The sequence below is a fragment of the Rhododendron vialii genome, chromosome 3a, assembly GCF_030253575.1.
Source record: "Rhododendron vialii isolate Sample 1 chromosome 3a, ASM3025357v1".
NCBI classification, from domain to species: domain Eukaryota; kingdom Viridiplantae; phylum Streptophyta; class Magnoliopsida; order Ericales; family Ericaceae; genus Rhododendron; species Rhododendron vialii.
In genome coordinates, this window is record NC_080559.1 from 24361413 (window position 1) to 24376776 (window position 15364).

At 38.7% G+C, this 15364-nt stretch overlaps 2 protein-coding genes across 2 annotated transcripts; one reads left to right on the top strand and one right to left on the bottom strand.

Moving 5' to 3' along the window:
- The first annotated feature begins 7405 nt into the window (after positions 1-7405).
- Positions 7406-12724, top strand: LOC131318919 (amino acid transporter AVT6C-like). The gene is made up of 5 exons (XM_058348965.1): positions 7406-7899; positions 10563-10721; positions 10860-11063; positions 11389-11854; positions 12434-12724. The coding sequence occupies exons 1-5, from the start codon at positions 7512-7514 to the stop codon at positions 12558-12560; spliced, it is 1344 nt and encodes a 447-aa protein (XP_058204948.1). The 5' UTR covers positions 7406-7511; the 3' UTR covers positions 12561-12724.
- Positions 12725-13091: 367 nt separating this feature from the next.
- On the bottom strand, positions 13092-14576 carry LOC131319414 (putative CCR4-associated factor 1 homolog 8). The gene has a single exon (XM_058349644.1). It carries the CDS (start codon positions 14344-14346, stop codon positions 13378-13380), a length of 969 nt encoding a protein of 322 aa, XP_058205627.1. The 5' UTR covers positions 14347-14576; the 3' UTR covers positions 13092-13377.
- Between the last annotated feature and the right edge of the window lie 788 nt (positions 14577-15364).

The following is a 15364-nucleotide window of genomic DNA, read 5'->3' on the forward strand; positions in this document are numbered from 1 at the left end:
GACGGTCACGGCGAGAGCCCAGTACCAAAAGGTGTTGAGACGGTTGTTCTCGGCGAACCACCGTGGCATGTCTATTGTGAGTACCGCACAAAACAAGACGAGGCCGAAGAGTTGCAACCATAGGGTTTGGATTGATATGGCTATTTCGGCTCGCTCGATTTCTCGGAATATGGCGTCTTCCGGAAATCCTCGTCGTCGGGTTGCCATGGCTCGGCTCGGCTCGGCTCGGTAGGATAGGATGGAGGAGTTAAAATGGTGAGAGGGATGAAAAATGGAAGTGGAGGTGGGGTATATATAGGGGCCGAAAAAGGTGGGTGGAGGAGGGAAAATGTTTGAAGTTTGAAATTTGAACTTTTGGAGGTTAAAATTTAAAATTTGAAGTTTAGGGGGGAGTGTGGTTTGCCGGCCTAATGGGGCTATGCCCGGCACCAACTTGGTGCAAGGCTCCCACTCTCGTCCCTTAAAATATTTATTCAAGAACGGCTCCTCCACGAACTATTAAATAAAATTTGCTCAATTAGCAACGTTTTTAGGCAAAGGTTTAATTACCAAAATATATATATATATATATATATATATATATATATTTTTTTTTTTTTTTTGAATTTCTAAATTCCACATTCGATCCTTGATTTAAGTCATCATCCAATTGTTCGGGAATTCCCAGCTCAGCGGTACTGCCAATTTCCGCGCCTTGCTTCAATCCGAAGATTGTTTTTGACAGAATTCCACCCAATTTGGGACGGTAAACTTAAACTCAATTCACGTTTGTGCAACGGTCAAACTATCTCATGGTTCTACCCATTCTACCCATGGCCGAGGTTTTGAACCTAAAGCTTTGATACCAAGTTGTAACGCCCCGAATTTTGGGTACGTTAAAAAGACATTTTATTCATAAAAATCAAATGAAGTCTGGCGTTAAATAAGTAATTTTATTGAAAATAAACTGAGTCAAGCTCTTTATTACAACAGAAACTTAAAAGGAGTACTTTTATTACAAACGGAAGGGAACTAAGGTTCCTAACTACAGCTCCGCCTGCTCCTCCATCTGAGCCAGCTCTTCAGCTCCAAATGCCTCCAAGGTGTAACGTTCACCCTGTTCATCTACAAAGTCTGACACATTATACCAGCGTCGCCACCGATATAATATGTCAGGGTCACCGAAAAGGCAACACCGTGAGCTACGAAAGCTCAATAGAAAAATCCTATACCCGCTAACCCATAACTAACAAACAACAGGTTATAACGTCACATCGATTTCCACATGATATGTGTATACACAGCTACAAAAGATAACATTAATAACACATCTGCAATTGCTATATCACTATCGTTGGTGTCCAAGATTCTCTGAGTTTCTCCTACGCAACTCATCGTAGACCGTGTCAACATTTTCACATACCAATTCATCTTTTCAAAAACCATTTGTTTAACTCACACAATTTGCATTGGCTCCGTACCGCGGATAACCAAGCTACACACCCAACCTCGGTTCCGCCGCGCCGGTCTCCCGAGTATCCTCACAATGGTTCCGCCGCGCCGGGTTCCCATTGGCACACAAAACTTGCATTGGCTCCTCTCCGCGGATAACCAAGCCATATTACCAATGAGGCTACCACGTCCGGCCGCATTGGCAATCTTCACAATGGGCTACCAAGTCCGGCCACATTGTGGTTTTCACAATCCACGCAATGGGCTACCAAGTCCGGCCATATTACGAGTTTTCATACACACAACGGGCTACCAAGTCCGGCCACGTTGCGGTTTTCACAATCCACACGATGGGCTACCACGTCCGGCCGCATCGTGGGTTTCCATACACACAATGGGCTACCAAGTCCGGCCACATTGCGGTTTCAAAACACAACTCATCATTATCCACACCCTAGGTGTCATGTTTCTACTTTCTTGATTTTCGTGTCTCGTTTCTCATGCATAGACTCCGCGGTGAGACTTTTCACAAACGATATCATTCATTATACTATTCAATCTAACAAGATCATCCATTTTAAAACTACTTGACATGCTTGAATCACTTAATAACAAACATCATGCATTTCATATACTTTCAACAAAAGATGACATTATCTACTTTAAATGGCATGATTAAAGTTTCTTCCTAACGAACTTATAATTGGGTACAAGACTATATTTGGGAAAATAGGTAAAGATAACTACTTGGGATGGAAGATAAGGATATCCTACCTTGCTTCTTGGCGGTAGTAGTTGGTTATAAAGATTCGGTCTACGGTTTTGGATTTCGACGGCGTAACGGCGTCGGTTTTGCTTCGAAAGGAAAAGAGTTGTACTTTCTTTTCCTCGAAACAACTTCCTAACTTAACTAAGCTACTTTAAAAGATCTAAAGGTGGTTTTGAAAGTGGTTTGGTGGTTTCTCTCAAGAACACTCAAGAACATAAGAAAACTAGAACTTTGAAAGCAAGAACTCTTGAAATTTCTAGAGAGAAGTGAGAGCAATGGTTGAAGATGTGAGTTTAAGCTTGGAGTGAGCTTCTATTTATAGGCCAAGGCTCCTCCTCTCCCTCTCTCAACCGAATCTCTCTCTCTCTCTCTACATCTTTGATTTCCTTCACATGTCAAGCTTGATTGAAAGCTTGATGGGTGAAGTTAAGGCTTGGTTGGAAGATCAATGGCTAAATGGTAGGCTTGCATGGCTACTTTGGTCATTGGATGGGATTCTTGGAAGATATGTTGCAATGGAAGAGACATGGGTACAAGATTCTTGGTTTAAGCAAATGAAATTGGTACAAAGGAGGACAATGGAGGAAGATATGGAAGATATACATCTTCAATCTTTGAAAAGATGAAGAATCACCAAGTACAAGTCCCATCTTCTTCTTCTTCCTTCTTCTTTCCTTCTCTCTCTCTCGGCCTCTCTCTCCTCTCTCCTCTCTCTCTCTCTCCCATGTACTAGCTATATATGTATATATATGTATGTACTAACATGTAAGAATATAATTAAACAATAGGTACTTTTGTACAAAAGGGCAATTTAGTCTTTAAGGGTCAAGATTTCCCCAATAAACAATTATAAAGTACGAGTACTTTAAATAATAAAATAATGTACTTTTGTACTCCCGGGAATCTTAACAAAATATTAGTTTAATGGGTTAAGTACTTTGGTTGAAAGATGAGCCTATTACCCAATGGTTAATAGAATCCCTAATGGTTATTATCCAAGGGATAATAAGGTACGGGTACTTTAAATACTAAAATAAGTTTTTGGAAAAGACTACATGTCCTTTTTGGAAATACACATGTGATATATATATGTGTACTTACCAATTAAAATAAGGAAAAGGCTTTTGTCCAATGGGTAAAGATTACCCTAATGGTTATTGTCCAATGGTCCATAGTTACTTGGGTACTTTTATTAGTAAAGTAATTGAAAAGTACTTTTCAAAAATAATTATAAATGTCAATCATAGTACTTTGTTTAAATCTTTCAAAAATCCTTTTAATATAAAGAAATGGGTTTATTTTATCCAATGGGTAATAATTCTCCTAACATTTATTGTCCAATGGATAAAGAATAAAACTAAAACAATAAAAGAAAACAATTAAACCATTTCTAGTCTAGGGTTCAAAAGGTTCAAAAGGTTCAAGATGGGCAAAATGGTCCATCTTCGGTTAGGGAAACGTAACTAGGTGACTTCCTAGTTTGGTTACTCCATCGAGCCGGTTAGAAGCTAACTAGGCTTGCTAAGTAGGGCATATAAGTCAAAAAACGATCCTTGAGGGGCTAAAGTGCAATTAGAGTTTCTAGTCGAGGAATACGGTGATACGGTGTTCAATTGCTTGAATACGAACTACTAGGAATCAAATAAGAAAATCATCGAGAAATTAAGAAATTTCGAATAACGACGAGATTTTTATTGAATGAAAAATTGGAGTTGTTACACTAAAAAGTCTAACTATGACGAAAGCAAGAAATCAAATAGCCACTCAAGAGAAAATGAGTAATTTAAATAAAATTCAAATATTTAACGAAAATTTTTATTGACCAAAATTGAGGGGCGTTACAGTTTAAACCCTCCATCATGAGGTAGCCAAGGGTCCTCTGCTGCTCGAATTCGGTTCCCACTGCCCACTCTCCATCGAATTCCCCCTTCAAGCACCCTCCTTCCCTCAAGAATGCTCTTCCATGTCCACGAAGCATTAGACTGAGCTGTAGCTTTCATAAAAGAGCAACGTGGAAAATACTTGACCTTCAGAATTCTCCGAAGCAAACTGTCCCCTCCATTCAAAAGCCTCCACCCCTATTTTGCCAACAACGCAAGATTGAAGCATCGTAAATCTTTGAACCCCAAGCCTCCATTGTTTTTCTTCTCTGAAAGTTTGTCCTAGGAAAGCCAATGAATCCTTCTATTGTCACCTTTAGAACCCCACCAGAACTTTGCCATCATGGAATTCAGCTCATTACAAAGTTTAATAGGTAGTTTCAAACAAGACATAGCATAATTAGGGAGAGTTAGAGCAACAGATTGTAACATCACCTCCTTTCCTGCTTGGTTTAGGAAAAACTTCACCCATCTCTCAGTCTTTCCGCGAAGCCTATCTTTGATATATGAGAAGGTTTTGTGTCTAGTTTGTCTGAGATCAGTCGGCAAACCCAAATAATTCCCCAGACTTGCATCTCGACGAATACCTAAAACCTGACTTAATCTGTCCCGCTCCTCCATCGATGTGTTACTGCTAAAAAAACAGCATGATTTCCCATAATTAATCAGTTGTCCAGATGCCCTTCCATACACCTCAAGAATTCTCTTGATATTCGCCAATGCTCGGTTAGAAGCTTCTCCAAAAAGAAGAGTATCGTCAGCAAAGAAAAGATGACTCACTGCAGGACTATTTTTGCAAATGCGTACACCTTTTATGCTACGATCCTCCTCCCCCTTTCGCAATAAAGCCGAGAGACCCTCACTACAAAGGAGAAACAAAAATGGCGAGAGAGGATCGCCTTGTCTCAACCCACGTGAAGGTTTAATGTATCCTATTACCTATCCATCCAATAAAAAAGAATACGAAACTGTTTCCAAGCATTCCATCATCCACCTCACCCAAGTCAGGTGAAAACCCATTCGAAGCATAATACGCTCAAGAAAAATCCATTCAACCCTATCATACGCCTTACTCATGTCAAGTTTGATTGCTGCACTTTGAACTCTACCAGACCTCCTATTCTTAAGAAAATGAAAAATCTCCTGCCCAATAAGGATGTTGTCCGTAATAACTCGCCCAGGCACAAACGCACACTGATTAGGAGATACCGCCACCAGGAGCACCCGAGTAAGACGATTAGCCAACACTTTGGCCAAGATTTTGTACGCCACATTACACGAACTTATAGGTCGCAACTGGGTCATATTAACAGGGCATTTCACTTTCGAAATTAGAACTAAATGCGTGTGATTCATACCTTTAAGTAATTTGCCCGAATGCATAAAACTGCGGATAGCCTCTGTAATATCCCTCCCCACTAACTCCCAGTATTTCTGGAAAAAACCCACGGTCATTCCATCCGGCCCGGGAGCCGTAGAAGGATCCATTTGAAACAGAGCCGACCTCACTTCCCCACTGCTCGCTAATCGAATAAGTCTTGAATTCATTGCCGAATCGATTTTAGGTTGCACCTCCTGAATAACTTCGTCAATTGAAGAAGGGTTGGAAGAAGAAAACATGTGTTGAAAGTAATTGCAAATGAGACTTGTTTTCCCATTACGTGGGCATAGTGGAATATAAATTAGGGTTTTAAACGAAACTGTTGAAACAGCTTTTTGGTTTTTTTAGCGGTACTCATTTTTGGTAGAATTGTGGATTTTAAATGGCCCGTTTTCTTTTCTGAATTGGTCTTTAAATGAAACATCTCATTGGTTTTTTTAGTAGAATTGGGGTTTTAAACAAAACAACTCAAGTTTATGTTGGCCTGTTTTAACAAGAATTGATTAAGCAGCTCATAGTTTCGTTTCAATGAACATTTAAAAAAAATGAAATTTCCTTTTAAAATTCCTTACCCCAAGACGAATTATTAATCCAAACAAGTTCACGGTGAATTTTAAAAGTTTGAAAAATTAAATAAACACTTGGCTTGAGTTAAAGCCAAGCCTACCGTAATGCCTAAACCAGCAAATCTTAGCTCCGTTTGTTTTGATGTAAAATGTTTTTCATTTAAAATATTTTTTCAGAAAATAAATTTTAAACTTTTATTTTTCGGTGTTTAGTTGGCACTTGAAAATATTTTTAGAAATCAACAAAATAGTGTAGAGAGAGAGATATTGGACTTAAATGGTGGAGAGATATAAAAATATTAAATTGAACGTGGATCAGGATTAACGGTCTAGGAAATTGAGCAATGAGAATTGCAGTAAAAGATAGCGGATTTATTTCGAAAAATAACTTACGGAAAATTTAAGAATAAATTATTTTCATTCAATTAATGAAAAATATTTTACATATAAAATATTTTTTTAATTTTTTACAAAACCAAACATCAAAAAATAGGTTACGCCCAAACACGGAGCCCTGCGGATTTTCAACATTTATATCATTCGCAGAGACAAAATTGAAGAGCCGCTGCCCCATAAAAGAATAACAGCCGTGAATATGATTCCATCCATGAATGCCGCATTAGCGTCTACATTCATTTTCTATTTCTTTCAGTATCACACTGCTGACAATGCACAATGTCCAACCTGTTCCTGTCCTGTCCAATAAAAAACTGAAGAATCTTTTCACCCCAATACCAAAATTACCCTCCCCCCGTTCCACCACCTAATCCAACTTATCCACAATTCATAAAGACTACGGAGTACTATTTTGGTAATTCAAACCAAGCCCAAATATTAAAGGGGAATTTGACGGGACTTCCACGTAATCCGTGTTGTCACATGGAATCCTGTATCTATCTAGTACGAAAATTAACAAGTGCTCTTAGCACACCGTGACAGGAATTCCGCCATTACCCATTCATGCGGATTTTGTAACTAAGTATACAAAAATGCTAGATTTATAACAAAATTTTAAAATATACCTACAACGTCTTTGCATGTCAAATTTGTCAGAGTGAAATGGTGGGCCCTAGTGTTGACGTGTAAGAATTTTGTATGTATATTGTAAAATTTTGTTGTAAGCCTAACATCTTTCCTAAGTATATGAACTCCATGTGATAATGACCCTTTGAAGCACTATGACCTCGTTCGTTTTGAAATTTTGAATTTAGATTTGTAAGTAATTAGTGTAGAGAAAAATAAAGTAATGATTAAAAATAAAGGTAATGACTGAAAAAAGATAAAGAGAAAAATAAAAGTAATAATTAGAGAAAAATAGAATAATAATTAGAATCTAAAATCCAAAACTCTTAAACGAATGGGGTGTCCGTCACGGTCTTTGAATAATCATCCATCTATATATACGGAGCCAATAATGCATGATTATGAACAAGGAGACAGAGTAGTAAAATCCTAATCGACCAAGAAAGCCAGCGCCCACCGGAATGAAGACTTCGGCGACCAATAAAACCGGTGTCGGTGCAGCGGCTCCGCTTCTCCCGAAGCTGAAACCGCTGCCTACAGAGGGGCGGGCGCCCTCGGTCACCGGCGCGGTGTTCAACGTGTCCACGTCGATTATGGGCGGCGGAATCATGTCGATCCCGGCCACTCTCAAGGTCCTCGGCGTGATTCCAGCTTTTGTGTCGATCGTAATGGTGGCGGTTTTGGCTGATGTTTCCTTTGAATTCATAATGAGGTTCACGAATTTCGGCGAGTCGAAGACGTACGCCGGCGTGATGTACGAGTCGTTTGGACGGGTAGGATCTGTTGCTGTTCAGATTTGTGTCATGGTCAGCAACTTTGGTTGCCTCATCATTTACCTGATTATCATCGGTAAGCATACAATTTTCAATGATACTTTATGAAAAAAGGCAATTTGATCGGATTTTGATTTTCGTGCTCCTCTTTTTACTGATGGTGCTCCACTGTATTCATGGAATTACTAGTAACTTCATATTAAAAGTGGAGCGCCATCAGTAAAAAGTGAAGCGCGAAAATCTGTTTTCTTTTGATTTTCAGAATTTCTACTTCGTGGAAGCTACGGTGTACCGTATCGATGTTATGTATATAGTAGTATTTTTTAGCTTGTGGTATTTTGGTATACTTGCAAATTACCGGTTCTAGTTTACCTTTTTTTTTCTAAAAGTTTTTTTTCCAATTTCCAAATTCAAATATAATGAAAATGAAAAATAATTTTTTTAATTTTTTGCACCGTATAAAAGATCTTAATAAGATCTATCAAATAAGATCCATATTGGTAGAAAAATTATGTAACTTCATGTTAAAAAGGGAGTGCCATCAGTAAAAAATGGAGTACGAATATCAATTTCCAAAATTATTTGCGTAAATATATGATTTTTAAACTTGAAATTACCTTCTTTTTCAAAAAATACTTTTTTGAGAATTTGGAACACCCCCTAAGAGTGCAAACGAGGCAAGACGAGTTTTAGGGTGTTTGAGCTTAACTTATTTAAAATTTAGCGAGCTCGATCTTGAATCGAGTTCGACTGTTCGAGTTTGATTTCAAAAGTAGTATTTGAGAACTCAAGCTCGGTTCGATATAAGTGAAGTGCAGTTGATGTCTCTCATATACTCCAATACATATGGGCATGATTCGATTTTCGTAAGCACCCATCTCTTTTCCAAAGTCTCCTAAGATAAAGTAAATTAGGTTTAATGAAAGGCAAAAGAAGAAAAAAGACTCGGTTCGATACTAAATGGGACTCTTTGGACAGTTGAGCCCACATATAGGAGCAAAACTTATTTACATGATAGCTCGAAACTCAACTTGTTTATGAATCAAGCCCAAAATTCAATTTGGGCTCGGTTCATTGACTAGAGGAATCGAGCTCGTTGACTAAAGGAATCAAGCCAAGCATTTAACATCGAGTCTCGAGCTGCTTGCGTACAACTCTATTCCTTTACAGCTATACTTAGGGGGTATTTCCACTAACAAAAAAAATACTAAAAACTTAACGCGTTTTACCATATCTTTTCCACTAAAAAAGTTTCCGTATTTTACTATCTCGTTTCCAATAACAAAAAAGTTATTAACAAAAACTTTTTTGCTATAGTAACTCTACTTACAAATCTATCAACAACTTATTCACTATCGGAAACACCTAACAAATTCTTAACCACAAATAAAAATTTACAAATTTTTCACTACCGGATGTACACCCCCTTCTAACATGTGTATATGGTAGAACAATAAAATGGTGCATATTTAACTTTAGGTTTCTGGTCTTATATATGTATGTGTTTTTATACTCCAGTTTCATCTGTTACTCGATCTTTTTGGTTTATTCATCACGAAATTTTGTGGTACTGTTTGTAACGTATTATTCTACTTTAGGTTTCAAGTCTTATATATGTATGTGCTTTTAGTTGCAAATTCACTACCCAGAGGGTTACAAAAATATGGACGAAAACAGTACCATAGGCTTCTTCTTCTTGTTCTTCTTCTTCTTTTTTTTTTTTTTTTTTCATTTTTTTCCCGGACCACGTAATCTTCTATGCGAAGCATAGGATGATATTTTCAGGAAAAAGTATCAAAACTTATTTTTATAAGCATTACATTAAATGAGCATGGAGAATTAATTAGGAGCATGGGTTAATTTTGCATTATATAATAAAACCATGATATTCATGTCAGTGGAGCATGGGTTGCATTATCCATGGGTTCTTTGCTTTGAAACGAGTAGTGAAATAAGAATATTAAAGTAGTATTGTTTATGGATGAATTTAAAATGAAAGCTTTTGTGTCCGTGTAGCATAACATTTGAAGTTATAACAGGACAAAAATAGTTTAAAAAATTCATAATTTATCGGAAAAACAAGAACTCGAAAAGAAGTTTTCAAATCAGAATTTTCATTCTACGAAACTGTGGAAAATTTTATCTTTGTTCTACTAATGGAGTGTTTGCTAGAAATGAAACAAACGGATAAGGTCACATCAGTTAACTTCTTATGCTTAATTCCAAGAGGTTGCAAATTCGAATGCTACAAAGATCAAACATTCTAAACCTTGGAGCCACAAGAGATTTGCTTGCTCACTAACTACAGGGCCCTAGAATTAATCGAAGTAAGTGTGAGGTGGTCTAGACATCCGTTATAAAAAAAAAAAAAAAAATCAACTTTTCATGTCATTTCCGTTATGTAAAAGCTTGTTTGATTGTCCAGATTGGACATGAGGTTGGATTACAAATCTCGAAAGCCACAATTCCGGTACATGAATCCATGCAACACATACTTGAAATGGTGCGGTGATCGTAGCACTTCTGGCAACACATAGTCAAGCGAATAACATTTTCCTTAAACAAGTAATGGCATATGGCATGTTTGGATGTGGTATTGTATTTCCCTTCTCAATAGTCCGGTGCATCACCCATGTTCATGCAATAATATGTACCCTTATTTGTACTACTAATTAAGCAGGCCTAAAATTATGCGAGCATAGGCTCCTAACTAACAATATGCTCCGTTATTTTTCATAGGAGACGTCTTGTCCGGAAGTCAGCTTGATGGCGATGGGGCGGCACACTTGGGCGTTTTGGAAGAATGGTTTGGGATTTACTGGTGGAACTCGCGCGCCTTTGCTCTACTCGTCGTCCTCGTTTTTGTTTTGCTTCCACTGGTGCTGTTTCGGAGAGTAGGTTGGTGTGATTTCCCCTGATTTTAATAATAATAAAAAAAACCTTTTCCTTTTCTTGTCTCTTCACTCTCTTGATATTCTGCCAATTGAAATGTTGATGTGGCCTCTGTCGTTTGTGTTGTGTTTTGGGTGGTTTCAGAATCGTTGAGATTCAGTTCAGCGGTTTCGGTTCTGCTTGCTGTGGTTTTTGTTGGCATATGCTTCGCGATGGCGATCTCTGCATTACTGGAAGGGAAAACAAGAAGGCCCAGATTGGTACCCCAATTGGATAATGGAGCCTCCTTCTTCAACCTCTTCACTGCCATCCCTGTTATAGTGACCGCTTTCACGTTTCATTTTAATGGTAAGAACTGTTTTTTCACAGATGTTTTCTAGCAGTACTACTTTCCTGAGAAAACAAGTACGTATGTATTAGGAGGATTTTTAAACAATAGTGGTACGCTGATGCATATCAGAATAATCAGATGTGATGTATTGCTTGTTTTAATGTTTTGCACATTTGTTTCCGGAATTTCCATCGTTTCCGTTTCCAAAATCCAGAAAATGAAACTACAAAACGAGAATACATGAAACCAAATGGATTCCAAACAACAGAACACTTGATAAATAAAGTGTCTGTATCAGAATATTCATTGTCTAAGAAAATGCCTATGATTGGATATGTACAGTTCATCCGATTGCAATGGAACTGGGAAAACCAGCTGACATGGCCGTAGCTGTCAAAATCTCCCTCCTACTTTGTGCAGCAATCTACTTTGCAGTGGGTATATTTGGTTACATTCTATTTGGAGATTCACTCATGGCCGACATGCTCGTGAATTTTGATCAAAATTCTTATTCAGCTATCGGTTCACTACTCAATGATGTTGTTCGGTTGAGCTATGCACTCCACCTTATGCTGGTGTTCCCTCTTTTAAACTTCTCTTTAAGGGCAAACATTGATGAATTCCTATTCCCCAAGAAGCCTCCTTTGGCAACAGATAAGAGGAGATTTGTGGCCCTCACTTTGATTCTACTAGTCTGCTCTTATCTTGCAGCAATAGCCATTCCAAATATTTGGTACTTCTTCCAGTTTATTGGATCAACTTCTATTGTTTGCCTTGCCTTCATCTTCCCATCTGCTATTGCTCTCAGGTAATCTCTCTCTCTCTCTCTCTCTCTCTCTCTCTCTCTCTCACACACACACACACACACACACACACAAATGATTTGGAGACAGTGAATCAGGATACATGAGACCCAACAAGGTCTGGTTTCATAAGGTTTTTCTTTTGTAGGTTTCCATGTGAGCATCATTCCTACCAAAAACACTTGTCAACTAGATAATCGCAAGAGTTAGTTCGAATAACATTTGTTTTGGTTTGAGACGAATGAGTCAGACTTCTACCGTTCATTTCCCTCATCACATCGGTTGAACGTGATTTTTAGCAAAAGATAATATACACAGCAAGACCTACATTCAGAACGACTTAAGTCATCAAGAAGGATCTTGACGGGTCCATTCTTGTAGTACACAAGGATTACACAAGGGGTGAATACATGAGAAAATCTATCAAGGGTAATGTCGGACTTAAATCTTTAAAACTACGAACATTTCCATAGCACATTACTCATATAGGAATCGGATTCTATTGCTTCCATATGGTGTGAATTTTGGAGTTGTACTTCTTCATAACCAAAATTGCTCCTCTTTTTTTTCCCCCTGTTTGACAGAGATGTTCATGTTATATGTACAAGAAAGGACAAGATCATGGCAGCTCTAATGGTAGTCCTTGCTGTAATAACAAGCGCAATTGCAATTTCTACCAATCTCTACAACTTTATCGGAGCCAAGTTGTAATTCTTCCATCTATCTATATTATCTTTATGATGATTTTGTGGTTGAGTTTGTTTTTGTGTCCAGTTACTGTATGCTACCTCACTTTATGTTGTTTGTATCTTAAGCTTATATGGATTCTAGTAGTCCAAAAGAAACTAGAAATGAAACATCTCATTATTTGAACCCTTTTTTTTTGTTTTCTTTTTTTGCCATTGTCAAAGGTGGGCTGGATGGAACAAGCATAGCAACGCTCCGATCAATTGGGGAACCCACCCGACCTAGAATATTTGGACTTAAGCCATAGCTGACCTGGTCGGGAGAAAATATTGCTCCGTCACCATGTCGCAGACTCTATCACCGCCTAGAGTTGAACCTAATCTGATACCAAAATGTCTAATTCTTGCCTAAGATTCTAAGGAGTAACCTACCAAACAGGATAGACACCCTCAATTAGGGATGTTTTTATCTTGGTCTCCCAATCAACAGATATCATTTTTGTTTTTTGTTTTTTTAAATAACGGTACAACTATGAATTATTTGACCCGGATTCTAAACAACTAAACAGAGAGCTTTATTCCAAAAACATGAAGTTCAAGAAACATAAGAACCCTGTCATCTACGTACACCGCGTCGGGCCAAAGGCCTCTTAGCGTACCCTTTTTTACAGAGTGGAAAGAACCCCTGACATCTAATATGTTAATATGCGTTTTTTGGATCAAACCATACCACGAAACGGGGCACATGATCAAAGAGAGAGAGAGGGAGAGAGAGAGCAGCACTGCATTGAAGAACAGCGGCTGAAACGTCCCAAGGCAAGGCAACTTGATGTGACGGGGAATCATATAACAACAGGCAGTACTGGTAAGAACAGTGGCCGTGGTAAGAACAGCGGCCGTGGCAACCTGATGCGACGGGGAATCATATAACAACTTGATGCTCCATGTCCCATAGGTACAGCTGCATAGTTGTGCGATTTGAAACACGGGTAATAGTAACTTGGCGAATTGAAAACAACGAGTACATTAACCTTATTCTCAATCTTGGGACCGATCCCAAACAGAAACCCTTCGAACGCTTGCCTTACCAACCCATAAACCTTAACCATCTTCAAAAAAACACCAGCAGTCAATAAACTATCTGAACCAGCCTGGTGAGCCGTTCCCACCCGCTCCACCATCAAGATTTTCGACAATTTTTCCAGCCCGAGTAGACCGTCCATTAACCCGTTGCAGTATTTGGCCATGAACTTGACGTCGTAGACACTACCCAAAACCTCACCCGCTTTCTTAGCAAACTCCACTACAGAATCCGGCGTGTAAGTCTGAGTCAACATCTTCATGAAGTATCCCAAATCGTACAAACCGTGGAAGGTAACCCACTTGATTACTCCGTGGTTAGCCAAGATCTCCTTCAACCGAGCTGCAAAGACACGGCTATCAACCCCTTCGAGTCTGTTTTTTTCGAGATTAATTCCGTTACTTCTCAGTAACCGAATCGAAGCTCCTACTTGCAAGTCCTTGGTGACATCGAAATCGTTGAAATTGAACTGCCATGATCCGCCAATCCTACCGTCGTTATTGAACACGGTGAGACCAAACTGGATCGGTTTCAGCCTGTCGACATTAAACTTCAAATCTCCGTATCGGGCTTCTTCGGATGCTTCCCGTGGGGTATTGCGCAGGAAACCAGGAAACTCGACATCGAAAGCTATCATGTTGTACGTTCCCAACCTACTGTCAACCCTAGCCATCTCATTCCTGAAATTACTCAGCCATACGTCCCGGATCTGAACTTCCGAGTGTTCCATCGTCAAAGTTCTTGACTTGTCGTACAACTCCAACCAAACAGAATCTTAAAACAAACAAACTAGAGACGCAAAAAAACAGAAGACATCGGCATACTCTGTTAAATCTATGAAATTTAACAAAGCACTTCATTGTTTTATAGGGACGATAACAAGTTTCCAAATCCTTGTAGGCTTGTACACCTTGGAGTGCAAGGAAAAGGAAAGTCTCTAACTGATTTTGGTCGGTTTATTGTGCCCCTTAGATTGGCCGCCTCTCATTCTATTGTGCCCCCAACCCGTCTATGGCCACTGACGTTCGCTACACCGATCGGGAACCGACTGCCGTGCGGGGCTCACTCCGGGTCTCGCACGGATGATCCGAATCGTTCAATAATTTAAAAAACCAAAACAGAGTGCACCTCGTGAAAAAATCAACTCAATTCGATATATTTTTATGCGCTTGATCCAATCTTTTCATTTTTCATTCAAATTACCGGATCCTGAAATATGAATGAAAAAATGGTAGAATAAATCGAGCACTAACACATATTGAAGTAAGCTGATTTTTCACTAGTGCCACGCGATTTCTTAAAAAAAATTATTAAACGACTTGTATCATTAGTGCGGAACCCGAAATTGCTCCGCGTGGCGGTCAGTTCCCAGTCGGTGCAGCCAACGTTGGTTGCTTTAGCATCTTGGTTGTGCCCTTTACTTTTTTTTACACGTCATCCTTTTGACACACAGGCACGTACACGTGGTTGAGGGCAATGTAGGGGAGATCGAGTACGAGTACCGATGGCCCATGTACGGATATAGTATACATATGATCTGGAGGACTCATCTCGGAATTCTATGTAAATGATTTGAGTTAATTAATAATTTTAAAATAATTTTTCAAGTCACCTTGAAAAAAATTAGCTCTATTTATTGAATCACTGTAAGTACTTGATCCAAATCTTCCAATTTTATATAACTTTCGAGTTCGAAAAGAAAATTGGTTGAAACTTTAGATTAATGAATTGAGTACTTATAATTATTC

Excerpts from the sequence above, each read along its gene's own strand:
- LOC131318919 (XM_058348965.1), top strand. The coding sequence starts at position 7,512 with ATGAAGACTTCGGCGACCAATAAAACCGGTGTCGGTGCAGCGGCTCCG. Across the intron at positions 10,722-10,859 it reads GGTGCTGTTTCGGAGAGTAG|AATCGTTGAGATTCAGTTCA; the intron begins GTTGGTGTGATT and ends GGGTGGTTTCAG. Across the intron at positions 11,064-11,388 it reads TTTCACGTTTCATTTTAATG|TTCATCCGATTGCAATGGAA; the intron begins GTAAGAACTGTT and ends GGATATGTACAG.
- LOC131319414 (XM_058349644.1), bottom strand. The coding sequence starts at position 14,346 with ATGGAACACTCGGAAGTTCAGATCCGGGACGTATGGCTGAGTAATTTC.